General features: G+C 36.5%; 1 protein-coding gene across 24 annotated transcripts in view; it reads left to right on the forward strand.

The window, feature by feature from the left end:
* Positions 1–17,203, forward strand: part of Ank3 (ankyrin 3) — a 316,318-nt gene that overhangs the window by 252,084 nt on the left and 47,031 nt on the right. For 13 of the 24 annotated variants that reach the window (XM_010602930.3, XM_033766574.1, XM_019204411.2 and 10 more), the window contains 8 exons: positions 7,331–7,542; positions 8,775–8,982; positions 10,342–10,438; positions 10,889–11,117; positions 11,888–12,013; positions 12,733–12,855; positions 13,291–13,317; positions 14,385–14,466. In XM_010602930.3, the coding sequence (XP_010601232.1) occupies positions 7,331–7,542; positions 8,775–8,982; positions 10,342–10,438; positions 10,889–11,117; positions 11,888–12,013; positions 12,733–12,855; positions 13,291–13,317; positions 14,385–14,466 (1,104 nt within the window). The remainder of the gene's footprint in view (positions 1–7,330; positions 7,543–8,774; positions 8,983–10,341; positions 10,439–10,888; positions 11,118–11,887; positions 12,014–12,732; positions 12,856–13,290; positions 13,318–14,384; positions 14,467–17,203) is intronic. The other 11 variants (XM_033766575.1, XM_033766585.1, XM_019204421.2 and 8 more) reach the window with 1 other exon arrangement.

Here is a 17,203-nt window from a genome sequence, read left to right on the forward strand (position 1 = left end):
GAGATATTTTATCATAAGTATGCAAACATGAGGCAAAATTAATCAGTGATTATTTAAAAGCTTTAAGGGTAATCTTTTGGAACGTGATTTCTGTCCTGTTATTTATGCTTCACTGTAGAAAGGACCCTCATAACCATTTGTACTTAGAAGGGGTTTCATTATCCTCAGTTGCTGGAAGTGCTCTCACTTATTGCAAATAAAGAAACCGAATTACTAGTGGCTTAAGAAGTTTACCACTAATCAGTGAGGTAGGACTTTCTGTTTATAGATTAGGCCAATTAGAAATCATATCCCCTTTTTCACCCAAGGTGTTTGAAGATCTGTTCATTACTCATCCATTGATCAACCACTACCCATGTGCCAGGCAGTCTGCAAAGATACTAAATAGTGGTTAAAGTCCATGCCTGTGACGTCATTTTCCCCTTTCCAAGACCTTTGTGCTACTCTGCTGTTCAGCTAACCAGCTAGGTCAGTTTGGGCCATCTGCTGGTCCTCTGAATTTCAGATACCTGTGTGGCTAAAGTGCTGTGTAAGCAAAATAATAATTGACCTGGCGTAGAGTAAAAATTCAGTAAATGTAAATTGTAACCCCTTTTGGGGGGGCCAAAACAACCTATTTCAGAATATTCCTCACTCTTCCTTTTAGTCCTTTGTGTGTATGTATGTAAAAATTTTACTAGTCACATATTAAAACAAGAAGAGTGAGGGATAGGGAAAAATATTTTCAGGGTTTTTTAGTCTATGCCATTCTAAATGACTCCTTTAGGTAAAAAGCTCTTAGATTCAATTTTGTCTTTGCTTCATTGTTTACATTATAGCAACATATATCATTCCTCCTCCCTCTGCAACTATGGAGTGTTTTAATATATTCTTTTAAAAAACAAAACCATTTAAATGTACAATAATAGGTTTTTTGTTGTTGTTGCTCCATCCACTTCTCTTCTTGTATGGAATGATCTTTTAGTTGAGTCATTAGAGCCAGTTATTATATTCTCAATAATAATTTGAGTTCCGAATTTTTAAGGCCAGGTACGGGATGAGAGTTCACTAAGACTTTGTTTACCAAAAATGTCAAGTCATGGAGTCTGCTGAAATAAGTGTGAAAAATAGATTTCCATGCTCAACAGGCTGCCAAGTCAGAATCTGTGCTGTTGACTCATGGTGTTTCTTATTGTCTGGCCATGTTGGGGCATCCTGCATTAGGATCTGGGGACTCTGGGGTGTGAATGTGATACAGGGATCACATTTGTGATGTAAATTATTTTGTTGAGCTTTTCTCTGTATCTAAAGAATGGAAACAAAACATTCTTGGTAATATATTCCCCTTCTCTGACCTAATGGACAATTAAAGAATCTCAGTACATATAAATTCAATCCTGCAAATCATACTAGCATTGTTCATTTTTACATGATCAGATTTTATTGCCACTGTCTAAACAGTTTATTACCACTTGTAAATCAGACTTCAGTGGTACACTTCTTTTGTTTGCAGCACAGAGCTGTCAGGGGAATTTTATAGTCTCATGAGTTTTTCATTCATGTTGAACAGTCACTAAACAGTGTTTTGAACTATAAACACATAGAGGTACTAGGCTTTGTTATGGATTTAAAAGTAGGAAGATTAGAGCCACTTTCCTTATTTTTTTATAAAAAATAAAATGATTAAACAACCAGTTTCTGCAACTACATACATGTTAGAGCAAGACTTAAAGAATTATACTCTTCCTTGGTATGAAAAGTTGTCTGAATCTCATCAATTCCCAATTGATTTCTCTGTTCAGAGGATACTAGTTGAGCCCGACCATATGTTGGATTCTCAATACCAAACATTATTGAATTGAATGTAATTGAATGATAGTTACTTAACATTTTATGAAAGAAAACCTAATTTTAATATATACTAATCATTTTCTTAGAATCAGAAGCCTTAGGAAAGACACCCACAGTGGTAGCCACAAGTCAGGGCATTGTAGCAGCTGATTATTGAGAGCCCTAGTTTCCTTCCCACTTGCAGCCATCTCTAGACACTGGGGTCTTTAGTTATCAGTTTTCAAGTATTCAGCTAAGATCATTTTACGGCTGTATTTCAGTTTTCTTTTTTAAAGGAAAAAGCAAGAAACAGGTTCATGAGTTGTAACTGCAATAAAATGTTGTAAATGTTTTTTCATGTATATTCTTTCATATTAGTGTTACATATCTAATAATTTATGAATATATTTCCTTTCAATACATAATTTTCCTCTTTCCTCTCCATCTCCCCTACTTTTTCAATAAATTATACAAATATACACAGACACATTAAAGATGTGATTTAGCCAGGGATTTAGCTTAGTGATTCTGCCTGCCTCATAAGCGCAAGGTCCTGAGTTTGATCCCTGGTACAAAAAAAAAAAGATATGCTTTATATGAACTTGTAAAGATACAAAGCATGCCAAAAGATGACTAGTCACTTGTTTTGAGACCATATTTTTCGTGACTTTTTATTTATGCCTTGAGGTTTACACATTAAAATCTTAATCAGAACTTGTCACCTCATTATTTTTACTACTCCATAGTATGAATGTCATGACTAGCCTGTCACGTTGCTGATCAGTAAGATCACGAACAGATTTTAGAAGTCATAACTTTCTAGAGTGATGTCACTAGCAGGTGTTCCTCCTCCTCTTGCCTCTTCATATTTGCCTACTGTCAACACCATTTGTTTCTTATTTATGCTGTGTCCTAGCACTTCGGCCTTTACCTGCAGCTTTTGAAGGGATTATGGCTTTTTTTATAAGCCAATATTTAAGGACTACTTTCTGGTATTTTCTACATCTCTTTTGACCTTTATTCTTTTAAAAAGTTACAAATATTTCAGTACGCGGCTATACCGGAATTAGCCTGGTTATAGGGAACTTGGAAAGATAGTGTTTCTTAATTTACATCATACTGAGGCCTGAGAATCTTGAGTGTTCAGGAAAGCAGTGTGTTGTTCTCTAAAGAACGGGTGGGGCCCTCATTACTCCCACTTGCCTATTGCCATTGCCACATGAGTTGTTTCTTTAGTTGAGGCTTGCCTTCAAAATACCTGTTAATAAGTGCAGTAAAAGTCATTACCTTGCAAGTTTCAGCGGTGACTCAGAATTGCTAAATGTTTTCCAAATAGAATGGGTACAATGTAGGGGGAACCCTAACCCCTTAGAAAATCCTAGGAGGGCACTGATCAGGGAGAGCACTGCTAACTTCTCCTGGGAGTTTTTCTGTTTATATGGATAGAAATCATTTTCTACATTTACCATTCACCTGCATCTGAAATTTATGTGGCCACTTCAGAGTTGTACCCGCTATGCACCTACCTGTAAGAACTATCATGTGCTGTACTAGTGTAAGGGTGGCCGGGGCTGCCTCTATCACACAAAAGAGGCAGTTCTTCCCCTTCCTGTCCATTGCTGTTACAATAGGGGGTGATAACAGCTATTTCTTTATTGACACCTCAAAAATGTATACACACAAAGGACCAAGAAGTACACAATATTGCTAGTTCTCCAACAGGTTCCTCTCTTCCTCAGTGGGTCCAGACCAATCTGCAGCAGATTTCACACTAATAGCTTGCTGCAGGCAGAGTTAAGAAATGTATGGCGCTTAATGGAAGTAATATCATGGCAGTCTTCCTAAGTTACTTATCTGGGAGTTGGGCCATTGAGAAGGAGATCATAATGGCAACTTTGTGGCTAAAGGAAGAAATACCTGTTTAGCTGGTGATTATGTGCTGTACAGAGTATCAAAACTTTCTCAGGTGCAGCAGGAAACCTGGGAATTCACTCTCTTACATTAATCCAAATGCTAGGGAAGGACATTTATTTGGAAATAAAATATAGAAAACTTGTTTTTCCTATCAGTTAGTAAGTAAAATACAGTATTTTTTCTGAACAATCAGATTCTTTCTTATTTTTCTGTTCTGGCCTTTTTGTAATTCTTTATCTTTGTTTTATTTTCCTTCACTGGAATCTCACTGGTGTTTAGGTTTTTACAGAGGAAGAAGATTCTGTAGGAAAGAAAGAATAGCAGAATTCCAGTTCTACTTCTACACAGAGCCAAATCCTCTATCTCCTCTAGCTGACAATTAATTTGATCCTCCGATGTAAGAGCTCAATGGTTGATCTGTAAACCAGGAAGACACCATTGGTCCATTTATCGAATTGTCCATTTGCCATTGTATACATTTTATGTGGAATGAGCCATGACCATATCTGACGAGGAAGACAGAAATGTTACAGTGAAGGGACAGGGGGAGGTGTGTTCAGTCTATAGAGGTACGAACAGAGGCTAATATGACTAGCAAACACCAAAAACAAAATCTACCCCTACCCCCTGAAGTTTGAGAATTTTCTCCTTATTTTGTTAACAAGTAAAACAACCACAGCTCTGTAAATGCATGGGTAATAATTTCACTAATTAAAGAGATAGGTGTGGAGAGAAATTAGTTTTAGTTGACATTTCATGTAAAATTATTGTATTTGAACACTTTAATATATGCTCATGGACCATTTTTCAGCCTCTGTGCATTGCCTGTTTATAACATTTTGCTCTTGTCTTTCACCTTCTAAATGATTTATAGCTACCTTTGGTGTTGAGCAAACTGAAAGTTTGTCAGGTGTGGCTATTAACTTTTCCTAGAGTCTACTTTTAGTCTGTCAAATTTACTGTTTTTGTCATGGAGAGCTTTCCATTATTTTTTATTTAGTGTACGTCTGCAATAGTAACTATATGCATGTTGGGTGAAAGGTTTACATTTGGGTGTAGTCAGAACTGCCTTTTAAACTTCTAAGTTTCTAGTTTTGTATGGGAACACTTCCTTTAAGTCTAAAGCATTTTTCTGAATTTGAGATATAATATTTGAATTTTTAAAAACAGTGAAAAATATATGCAATATAATGATTTAGCTTTCTTTTTCCAAATAGATTTTTAATTATGTCAACATCATCTTTTATTGTGAAAGGGATTCTTCTCTTTTAAAAAGATTGTTTATAAAATACTATATACATAAGTTTACTTTGTCATATAGCTGAATATGTTCGTGTGTTTGGAATTCTATTTTTACATTTAAAAGTCAATTTAATTGCCTGAAAGTTTAGGTGGATTTGTTTTGTTCTTAATCTTTTCCACATGTTTATGTGTCAGTCATCTAAAAGTATCAGATTTCTGTATAACTGTGTCTTTTTTTTTGTACTGAGTTGAACTCGGTCCTTGCACTTGAGAAGCAGGCAGAGGAACTACTGAGCTAAATTCCTGACTCTTTGTAACCAGGTTTTAAGAATTAGTATTACACAAATGGTTCTTGGATGCAGAAAAGAGGACCAGTGGGAGGACAGAACGAGAGCACTGTATGTTGCTGAGATGCTCTGACAAAGACAAAGTGAAGCCAAAGAGGATAGTTTAGCTGTTGTTTTGCTATCTAAACACACAGCTCTGGAGAATCCTTGCTGCCCTCGGTCCTCTAGTCCTGCTGGGAGGCTCTCTCTTCCCTAAGCTCTAGCTCCTCACTAACCTAAACATCTCTGAGTGGAACAGACCATGATTCAGAAACCTATCTTTTAAATAAACCATTTCCCCCTCCCCTCTCTTTCCACATTTAAATGTGTGACTTTGCTGTAAATATAACTTACATTATATGTAAATATATATGGACTCACATATGTATTTGTGTATACATATTACATACATAAACCTGGATATGTTTCTTTTCTATTATTGTCCCCTGATCTGTTTATCTATTCTTATATATAATTCTTACCTGTTTTATTATGGTATTTCTAGATAAATTTTCATATGTTGGAAGATAAATCCTCCCTTACAAACCTACTTTTCTAAAATGCTCTTGGCTAGCTTCAAGGACTTCTTATTCCAGAAACTTTTAAATTCATTTATTCCAGCTAAATTTAGCAGAATTCTGTATAAGTTTAAAGAAAACCCCTCTGGATGCAGTAGCACGGGGATGGACTAAAGTTCGGTCAAGTGAATAAAAAAGAGATAGTTAGATAGTTGGTTAGGAAGTGGCCTCCATAACTCAAGGAAGCTGAAACTGAGGTTGAACAATGGGTGGCCAGAGAGTGAGCTATTTCCAAGACAGAAGCAACTGGACTTTGACCATCAGACATGCTGTATGAAGGAAAGTGAGTCAAAAGTTTGAAAGGAGTAGGCAACCTGTAAATTCTTTCCTGGAGTTAGGACCTCAGAGGAAGAAGGTTGAATTTCATGCCTGTCAGAGGGCAGGCAGAAATTGGTGACGATATTAATAATTTGCCCATTTTAGAAACATTTTAAAGTTTTTCAAATAAAGTTTTAGAGCTTTTTACACACACTAGTTTGTGAAGCTCCACTTTTTTTCTTACTCATTCCTACTTCTGACAGCTTTGAGGATAGATTAATATCAACAGAATCTCTTCTTGGAGAGTGGAAATTTATCTGTATGTGGTAAAATGCCAATTTTTAAGGATGTTAATTCTTCACTAGAAATATTTTATGCAACTACTGTAATAGTGCTGCAATAATTTTGAAAAGTTTTATATTGTCTCGTGGTCATTATAGTTTTCTCTTTATCACAAAAAGTCTGTTTCAGCTACTAAATAGAAATAAATATCTCAGAACGGGGGGTGTAGCTCTGTGGTAGAGCCCTTGCATGGCATGTGCAAGACCCTGGGTTTGATCCCCAGTGCCACAAAAAAGAACAATAAAAAGGAAGGAAAGGAGAAAGCAAAAGGAAAGAAAAAAATTATCTATCAGAATTGTGAAATAAGTCAGGCACAGAAAGACAATACCACATGACCTCACTTCTATATTGTGATCTAAAAATGTTGATCTCATACAAGTTGAAAATAGAATGGTCATTACCAGCGGCCAGGGAAAATAGGGGGAGAGATGGGAAAGACTGTTCAATGGGTACTAAGTTACAGTGAGGAGGAAAAAGAAGTTCTGGTGTGTCATTGCGTAGTATGATCACTATAGATAATATTAATATATGTAGATTTCAAAAGGCTAGCAGCAGTTGGGCACCTGTGATCCTAGCACTTGGGAGCTTGTAGCAAGAGGATCAAGAGTTTGAGGGCACTCTGAACTGTATAGCAAGACCCTGTCTAAAGGAAAAAAAAACTAGAAGGAAGCATTTTTAAAGTAGTGATAAACATTTGAGATCTAGGTATAGTTAATTTGACTTAGATGTTACAAAGCATACATACATTGAAATAGTACTGCCCATATACAAATTTTTGTGTATCAGTTAGTTGCAGTTTGTCTCAAGGTGTTTTGTAGACTTTCATATTCTCATGGCCTTTTCACTTCTTTGTCTTTTCAGAACTTGACAGCCCAGAAGAGTTAGGGAAAAAGCGGATCTGCAGGATTATCACTAAGGATTTCCCCCAGTATTTTGCAGTGGTTTCACGGATTAAGCAGGAAAGCAACCAAATTGGTCCTGAAGGTGGAATTCTGAGCAGCACCACCGTACCCCTGGTGCAGGCATCTTTCCCAGAGGGTGCTCTAACCAAAAGAATTCGCGTGGGCCTCCAGGTACTGTTCAGAAGGCACCCTTTTCCCAAGCACTTCTTCCCTCAGCACCTACAGAAGACATGTAATGGTGTTCTGCACTGGAACTATCATCAGAGCTAGTCCTTATTGACATTACTAATTGGTCCATTTTGGAAATCATTAACCTATTTCAAAAGAAGAGCATGTTGTGTAAAGTTAGTGTCCTGTTAAATAAGAGTGAATATTTTAGAATTTTTATGAAAGTCTCAGATTTCTGAAGGATAGTTTTTTCACCAATAGGTTCTTGGTCTCATTGTATGGAGCAGTTTACTGAAACTTGGTCTTTAATGTGCCACATCGTAAAAATCAGTCAGTGAAGCTCATAAGTGCTACTGTTTGGGTTTAAGTAAATCATAAACTCTAGGTTTCATCCAAATCTGTCGAAACCTGTTTTGGTTTGGAAAGCTGACTGAAAATCTTGGCAAGAATGATTTTTATATTGATTCATTTTGATTAGTTTGACCTTCAATAGTTCTTTTTCTCCTTCTTGAATAAGAAAAATGAACTGCAAATAACTCATCTTGTGGTGTTCATTAATATACTAATTAATAAGCTAGCTGAAAGTTCATGCTATTTTGTGAGGCTGAAATCTCACACTCCAGGGCGTGACTAGATTCTTTTCAACCCAGAATGCTAAATCCTAGAAAGCCTTCAGTAAACAGCTGGAGCCAGAGACCACCTTACCTTTCAGTGGTATGAAGTGCCCTTCGCCTGTGTCTCATGTTGAATTATTTTACCAAACAGGAAAGAAACCAAAAGGAATAAATTAGGCTCCTAGACTAGAATTCAAATCCTTTGAAAATTTGAATGCACTTTTGTGCCACCTCTAAAAGCCTCAACTTTTATACAGATACAAGTTGACTTTGTGAGGTTTTATGAATGTCCTTCATAAGTTTAAAGTATACTAAAACATTTGTTGTCCTTGACTTTGGATTAGTCTGAGAAGCTTTTCTGCTCTGAGATTTAGCTGCCTGTTTTCTATGCAAACCAGTAATGCCTGTGTTTACTAAGGGGATAGGCTGACTACTTCCTGCCAAGGTGTAGCTTCTTTGGTTTTGTTTTTTTGTGTCATCTTCAAATAGAAAGGATAAAGAAGATAAAAGCATTTTGTTGTCATGGTTTGTCTGATTGTTGTCTTTCTCACATAAAAAGTCAACTTTCTGATGGGAAAAAAAAATGTCTAGTTTCATTTAAGATCCTTTTGCTTTCTTTAGGCCCAACCTGTTCCAGATGAAATTGTTAAAAAGATCCTTGGAAACAAAGCAACCTTTAGCCCCATTGTCACCGTGGAGCCAAGAAGAAGGAAATTCCATAAACCAATCACCATGACCATTCCTGTGCCCCCACCCTCAGGAGAAGGAGTATCCAATGGATACCAGGGGGACACGACCCCCAACCTACGCCTTCTCTGCAGCATTACAGGTGTGGTTAAGCAAGCTGCTGCTGTACTTCTTGTTGATTTGCAGTGATTCTCTGCAGTGATGTAAAACCTTTGAAATATCCATGCCAACATTGTAAGAATAGGATATAAAGTATAAAATATTTCTTCTTTTCTATCACCTCCTCCCTGATATTGTCAGAATAATTTTTTTGAGATGTGGGACTCATGACTCATTTAACTTTTTGTTTTATTCACTTCCTGCTATTAAGCTTAGTATTAGTAATAGAGTCCTCTTAGGACTGTTGAGGTATTACTGAATCTATTGGAGCAGTTAGGTAATTTCTCAGTGACCTAAACACAAGTAGTACCCTTTAGAGTACCAGGAATTTGGATGGATTTTAGGGAAAATAGATGGGAGTCATCACAGAGCAGTAGCCCTAAGGAGTGTTGAACTTGTGATTTTTCTCCCATATTCTGTTCACCAGTGAAGTCCAATAAGCTAAATATTCAGGGTTTGGGAGACCAGAAGTACCTGGAATCCAGATCCCCATGTATCCTTGGATTATCCTGATCTAATTTTTAACTAATGTCCAAGATCATTGAAGGTAGGCTTTGTTTTTTTGTTTTGTTTTTTTTTTAGGAGTAATTTTAATGGCAGATTTCTCCTTTTTCCCTGGAAAAGTAAATGGTTCTGCCTGGTATAAAAGAAGTTCCTTCCTGAATGTTCTTTCTTTTTTCTTTCTTTTTTTTTTTTTTTTTTTTTTATTTTTTTTTTTTTTTTTTTTTTTTTTTGTACTGAAGAGCAAACTCAGGACCCTACACTTGCAAGGCAGGGAGCAGCACCACTGAGCTAAATCCCCAGCCCATTGAATGTTCTTGATAATTTCTTTTAAGAGAGACTTACATTATCTATATGGAACTACAAATCATTAAACTAACATAATGAATAAAATATAAATTGTAGTTTCCTCATGTTTAAATCATCATTACCCAGATAAATAGCAGAGAAAAATTTTTTAAAGTTATTAATATGAGAGCTGGGTGTAGTGCTGTATACCTGTAGACTCAGGTACTTAGGAAGCCGAAGCAGGAGAATTACTTGAGCCCAGAAGTTTGAGGCCAGCCTGGGTAATATAGTAAGACCTCACTCAAACAACAGCAAAATTTAATAACTTAATAATAACTTACAAGGAGTGCATGATACGCTGGTAAAAGTATATAAAAAAAAAAAGAGTAGAGAGCAAATTTACTTTACATACCACTAAACTGAAAAAATGTTTGAAGTTTTGCCAAGTACTGGCTATGCAGAGAGAAGAGCAGAATGATAATAAAGAGTTTACAGTGAGCATTTCCCTAATAACATGGAATGAAGTCAACATTATCTACTGCTGTTCTCCCAGGGGGCACCTCGCCTGCTCAGTGGGAAGACATCACAGGAACGACACCTTTGACATTTATAAAGGATTGCGTCTCTTTTACAACCAATGTTTCAGCCAGGTATGAAGACCAGGGATTCTGAAAAGCATTAAGGAATTGGTTTATCTGTTTTATTCCCTTTCAGGGAATAAAAACTGTTGTGCTCTATAGCAATGTTATTTTTATAGTATTTTTTTTTCTGTTTTGTGGAAAAGGTGAGACAATCCTTAGTATTTGCTTGCAAAAATATTATCAAATAATAAATACAAGTTTTCTGTTTGGATAAAGAGGTTAAATGTCTTTGCTATTTAAATTAACAAGTTAATAGTATTTTGGTTTATTTCCCTTACATGCAGGGTTTTGTTGTTTTTTTTGGTGCTGGGGATCACACTCAGGGCCGTGCATGTACCCTGCCACTGAGCCACACCCCTAGCCATACCCCCGAGCCCCCGATTTTTAAACTACGGGTTCTTTTTTTCTTAAGATGAAGCTTTTGTGTCATAGTCTCATACTTCTGTTTATTTGTCTCAGATTTTGGCTTGCAGACTGCCATCAAGTCTTAGAAACTGTTGGGTTAGCCACACAACTGTACAGAGAATTAATATGTGTTCCCTATATGGCCAAGTTTGTTGTGTTTGCCAAAATGAATGATCCCGTAGAATCTTCCCTGCGATGTTTCTGCATGACAGATGACAAAGTGGACAAAACTTTAGAGCAACAAGAGAATTTTGAGGAAGTTGCAAGAAGCAAAGATATCGAGGTACCTTATCCACAAAAACAAGTCCATTTCTTAATTTCCCCCACTTACAGGTTTATCTCCTAAGGCCATATAGCACTACTTCTTAAGTACATTACCGATTTTACTGTTGATTTAAAAATGGATATAGCCAAGCGTGGTGGTGCACGTCTGTAAACCCAGCACTCGGGAGGCGGAGGAAGGAGGAATGCTGTGAGTTCGAGACCAGCCTGGGCTACATAGTGAGTTCCAAGTCAGTCTCAACTACATAATGAGACTCTGTCTCAAAAAACAAACAAAATAAATAAAAATAGATATAGATTTATTCCCAAATTATTTTAAACATCTTCTAGAGCACTTCTGTTGGTTAAAATGTCGTGCAAGAGAATCTAAGTTATGACTACTTGAATTTTCTTATTTTCATTGCCACCACTGACGCTCATTAATACTGCTTCTGTTTTTCAAACCTAATGATCACATAGCCATCCAAAGCTAAAAAACATTTTCTCAGAGTCTGTAAGAATAAGTGACATCCGACACTTGCTCAAACATGTTTAAAACTGCCCAAACAAAAAATATAAAATTCTATTTTACAATGTCCACAGTAATGATTTCCAGTCACAACTGTTGGACTGCAACTCTATAGAATGGTTTTTATGGCAAACAATATCATAGAAATAATTTCTCTAAAAAGGAGTTAAATATGACATGTCTTTTAATATTAGATAATTTAAAAATCTCAAAATTCTCCTAAATCAAATTAGTACTAAATTATGCATTCTTTTACTCTAAAGGTTCTGGAAGGAAAACCTATTTATGTTGATTGTTATGGAAATCTGACCCCGCTTACCAAAGGAGGACAGCAACTTGTTTTTAACTTTTATGCTTTCAAAGAAAATAGACTGCCATTTTCCATCAAGGTAAATCAATTTCAACAAAGACTGTGCATTTGAAAAAATAAACCCATAAAAAGAATTAAAAGAAAAGGTTTTAATGATTTATTTAGCTTGACATTTTCCACCAAACCTGAACTACTAAGAACAAGGTCAGATTCAGTAAAACTTTCTAATTAATAACAATAGTTACTTTTTAAAAAGTGTATGAGTCATTTATGTTTAAGAAATTGTTTGTAAAACCAACCAATCAAGAATAAATGTACTATATCTGGTTAATGTTCAATAATCAAAAAATGGATGCAATTCAGAATCAGTAGTCAAGTTTCATTTCCATTTTGAGAGAGACCACAAGACAATCTTGAGACAGCCTCTTCCTCCTCAGAGATCAGAAGTCAGGTTAGTTGTTTCATTATTATTTTTATCTGTTGCTACTGTGTGTTACAATAATTGAAACCTCAAGAGAAACAAATTATTAGGCAGGAAGAAAATCCATATACCCCAGAGTCTAGTATGAATTATCACGATAAGACAAACAGATATGACAATCCTGGTGAGCTCAGAACTGGGCCCCTAAACCTTGTCCAGTTTAACTGTGACCAATCTGGTTGAGATGTAATTGTTATCATCTTTTCCTTTCCTGTCTCTAAGAAGGCTTCATAGAACAAACATGTTTCACTCTTACACAGACAGGAATCCACAGAAAAGTCTTTTTCTGTAACTGTCAACTACCTAAATTCTTCCAGATTAGAGACACCAGCCAAGAGCCCTGTGGTCGCCTATCTTTTCTGAAAGAACCAAAGACAACAAAAGGCCTGCCTCAAACAGCTGTTTGCAACTTAAATATCACTCTGCCGGCACATAAAAAGGTATCTTTTAACACTGATTCATTTTGACTTCTTTCCCTGCTCTTGAAGAAGTGGGCCCTTGGTATGCACTTAAGGAATGCTTTGTAACAGAATTGAGCTCTTGAAACTCAAATTCTATTAGTCTCCTTGTGTAGATTGACTAAGTCTTGTTACTGTGGTGTCGAATTCTTATAGTTTGTATGACAGTCCTCTGTTTATTGCTTTTGCGGCTAGTTCATAGGTTTTTTTTTAATGCTTTCAAATAGCATCATACATTAATTTGCTGTGGATGTACAATTCTTGATATTTTTTTGTTGGCTTCTTTTGATTTGCTTTGCTTCCTAAACCAGCTTGCATTTTGTGCTCCCTACTCAGTCCTTTTCATATCCTGATATTCTTTTCCCTGCTGTCCATTATAATATTCCTTGTCTCTGCAATGCATCTTGGGACCAAAAGGAGACAGAGTCAGATCAAGATGATGAGGTAATATAAATACTTCTGCTTTTATTCTATCAGAGGTAGAACAGATATTGAAAATGTATAGAAGAGGGCTGAAATGTGGGAAATATACAAGTTATATTTTTTTGTAGGTCTTAGCGTATGTGAAGTAAATAGTATATATTTTTCTTTAAAATTAATTCACTTTCTCCATATCTGCCTGAGTCTGTCAGTGTAGTTCATGAAATTATAATCCAGCTAATGATTTTAAAAGAAAAAAATTATTTAAACATTTAAAAATGTGTTGGACTGGCATGTATAACTTTTTGCCAGTTTCACATGCATATTTTACTATCCACTACTCTCCTATTCTACACTGTAATATAACTTTTAAATCAAGATCATGGTTAATGCATGAAATTTTACTGTAGAAATAAACTTATGCTTTATACATTTCCTTGCCAGTTGTGGATAGATATTTGCTATTCTAGCTAAACAAAATTTATCTTGACCATTTTTTTAAGGGTCAAGTTATTCAGTTGAGTTTTAAAAGAATTTTGCCTGTTACCTCCTGATAGTTCTCCAAGTTATGATAGTTGGATTTAAAACCCCCACACATCAAAATAGAGATGGTAGCCTGAGACTGATACTGACACTGCTGATAATAAAACCATTCCCAGGTTTTTAATCTCTTCCTTTGTACTCTATGCCTGTTAACATACAGAAACCACAATGGTGATTGGAATAATAAACTGTGTGCCTTTTTTTTCTTGAATGTACTCACATAGTGAGTGTACTTTGTGATATATGTGTTCTCTATTTGGACGACTTTGGGAAAACTTACTGCTCAGCACCAGAAGTCTCTGTGATGCTCGTCTTTTATTTGTAGTTCCCTGTAGTCTGCTGTGTTTTGCTAAATTGTGGTTATCTGGTTGAGATATTGGGGCGGGGTTGTGGGATCCCTGTAGGAATGTAACTTTTTCAAGAGGAGAATGCTAAAAAAGAAAAGAATAAACAAGATATCAACATGCCACCCTACAAAATGTTGAAATTGTGAAAATGTCACAGAGTTGGAAATAGTCTTATGTTGTTGTTGTTTTTTTTTTTTCCAGACTGAGAAAGCAGATAAACGACAGAGCTTTGCATCTTTAGCTTTACGTAAGCGCTACAGCTACTTGACTGAGCCTGGAATGAGTGAGTTTGCTAACACGTTTACTAATCTGTATGGAATTTTGTAAGAAGAGACATTTTTTCTATACAAACTAAATTTTGGTGTCATTTGGGAACTCAATAATTAAAGAAAAAATTACCTACCGGAAAACCCTATCATGATATCTAGGTAATACTTTGTGTGTAGTTGAAGACACAAGGTCCAAATACCTATAGACTGTAGCTTCAGAAGTTTTGTTTTTCCAAGTCATTAATTTTACTTTGATGATTGTTAACTACACTCAGTGATAAATAGCAGTGTTGCTTTTCTCATGTATATTTGGGATAGTAAGAAAGGATCGTAAAGTTATTTTGAATGTCATCTTGCTTATCTTAACATAGATTATTGTTCTAGTCCCAATTCCTTTTCTACTCACTTGGCAAGAATTTTATTTTCTTACCTTCTTATGGTAGCACTTTATTTGCTGATTTCTTATCTCTTCCCTCCGTCCTCAAACTGTCAGTTCGAAGCCTTGTCTTTACTAGACTGGTTAATCCTTTTGGCTAAGTGGTTGTTTTGCTTCATTGTTAATGGGCTTCCAAGTGAGGGTATAGATTCATTCAGTCATATTTATTTGCTTTTTGCCTGCTCTCTCTTCTCACCTCTTTGTAGCTGTCACGTCTGGTGCTCACCACAGCAATGCCCTCCACCGAAGGAACTGAGCACAGCCGGCAGGAGCATCTTTGGTTGATGTAGAGTGATGACACTTGAAGCATCGGAGGGCTTCATGTTGAAGATTTATACAAAAATAACTTCTAATTAGTCATTTTAGTTGTTTCCCATTGATTCCTATTGAACTTGAGCTCGGGAAGGCTCGGAAATTTACTAGTAAGGGCCCACAGTTTTCATGTTTCCCATCTTTCCTTAGTTCTTGTCTCTGTGAACCAATCCAGCATACAAAATATGTAGGAAGAAACTACTTCACTGCTTAGGTCAGATTTTCGTAGTATCACCTTCTAGAGTCTGGCTCCTTGATAGGAAAGCTTTTATATTCAGATAACAAATGGGAAATATAAGAGAAATGAAACCATATCATACTCATAAATGTTCCTTCCAATCTCAATTTTCTTTTAGCAGAGATGTCTGAATCCTTCCAGAAACCTAAGGGCCGACATTATTTCCTATCTTCTTCCCACAGATCAGGAATGGGTATGTGTACAGTGAGATGGTTTTCAGTACAGCTAAATATATTGAGTATAATAGATTTTCTTCACAATATTATTTTTCCCTTGAGACCCTCACTGTGTTCTTGTCATCCCCAGTCCACCCCTGCCCCAGGCAGTATCCTTAAGTTTTGGACAGGCTTGATGAGCCAGCCACTTTCAGTTAAGAGGCACTTGAGGCAGAGAGGTTTCCATCTCATTCTGGTACCTAAGTTACATGTTTGGGGATACCTGACTCAGAAGATCACACATGTGCTGAATGAATTGTTCCTGCTTATGAAATTATTGCTCCTTTTTCGGAACCTTTAGTTAGGTAGATACAGCTTGCCTTTTGACCAAAAGAAAGGGATAGTTTGCTCCGTTTTATGAAAGGCACATAAAGGTGATGAACAGAAGTGGAAAGGAATAAAAACAGGACTAAAAGAAAACTGAAGCAATGTCATGGCCTCTGAATTGGTGTTAAAACTCCCGAGTAAAAGGCATTTTCCCCTCATCACCCTGCCCCTACACCCTAAAAAAAGATACTGATGTAGTTTACTTTTTAATACCCAGAATTTCCCTTGCTATAGAATATCACAAATGTGTGTCATTAGAACATAGAATGTATAATTGATTGGAAAGTTGGTTGTTCCTTGCAAGGTATAAAACCATAGATAGGGCTCAGGAGACTTCTTTGCCTACTGGAGCCAGTCTTCAATGGCAGTGAAGGTATCTTTCTCCACTTTCTGGTAGTTAGAAAATTCTACCAGGTGTAGTGCCACATTCTTGTAATCCCAGCTACTCAGAAGGCTGAGGCAAGTGGTGCAGCTCAGTGGTAGAGTGCTTGGCTATCACGCTGCAGGCCCTGGGTTCAGTTCTCAGTACTACAAAAAATGATTGTCTTAAGATATGGACTAAAGCCAAAAGATTGAAACCAAGGACTCCCCAAATCAATCCACTTGCAACGTAGCATTTCCCAAAAGAGTTAAGCAATATGATGTTGAGAATTATGGTTAGGATGGGTAATGGATAGGTGAGTTTTTCCTTAGCTCTTCCATTTTCTTTAGAATAATACATAAGCCTAGCAAAGGATATGTTCTGAATATGTTTGACTCTAAGTATACACTAGGAATGAAAATCTTCACTCTTATGTGAATAGCTGCTACTCCGAGGACTGGACTATAGCAGTGGCATGGGCACAGCATGAAGATGATGAAGCAGATTCTCATTTTCTCTTCAAGTTTCACTCTTCTGAACCATTGCTTTCTTGGAGGAAGACGGTGCTCAACTTAGACCTAGAACATTAGTCCTTGGCAGGCATTTCAAATCTCTGTGACCGGCTTGGTTTGTCAGAGTTGTAGTAGAGAGGACCAAGTATGTGTGTGATATTCCCAGCCAGTGTGCTTACTTCATTTGTGTGTTTCTTGCCCCATTGCAAAAGGAATGCTGGCCCTACATTCTTCTTTCCTAGTGGTAGGTCTGCCTCATGGCTGTTCTAGTGTTGGGGTATTCATGAGTACCATAAATATTCTGGGGAGGCCCCAGAATTGGTATGTCGGTAATTTATAAACATATATAT

This window comes from Fukomys damarensis, unplaced genomic scaffold (genome assembly GCF_012274545.1).
Source record: "Fukomys damarensis isolate Sample0158 unplaced genomic scaffold, DMR_v1.0_HiC HiC_scaffold_20, whole genome shotgun sequence".
Classification (NCBI taxonomy): domain Eukaryota; kingdom Metazoa; phylum Chordata; class Mammalia; order Rodentia; family Bathyergidae; genus Fukomys; species Fukomys damarensis.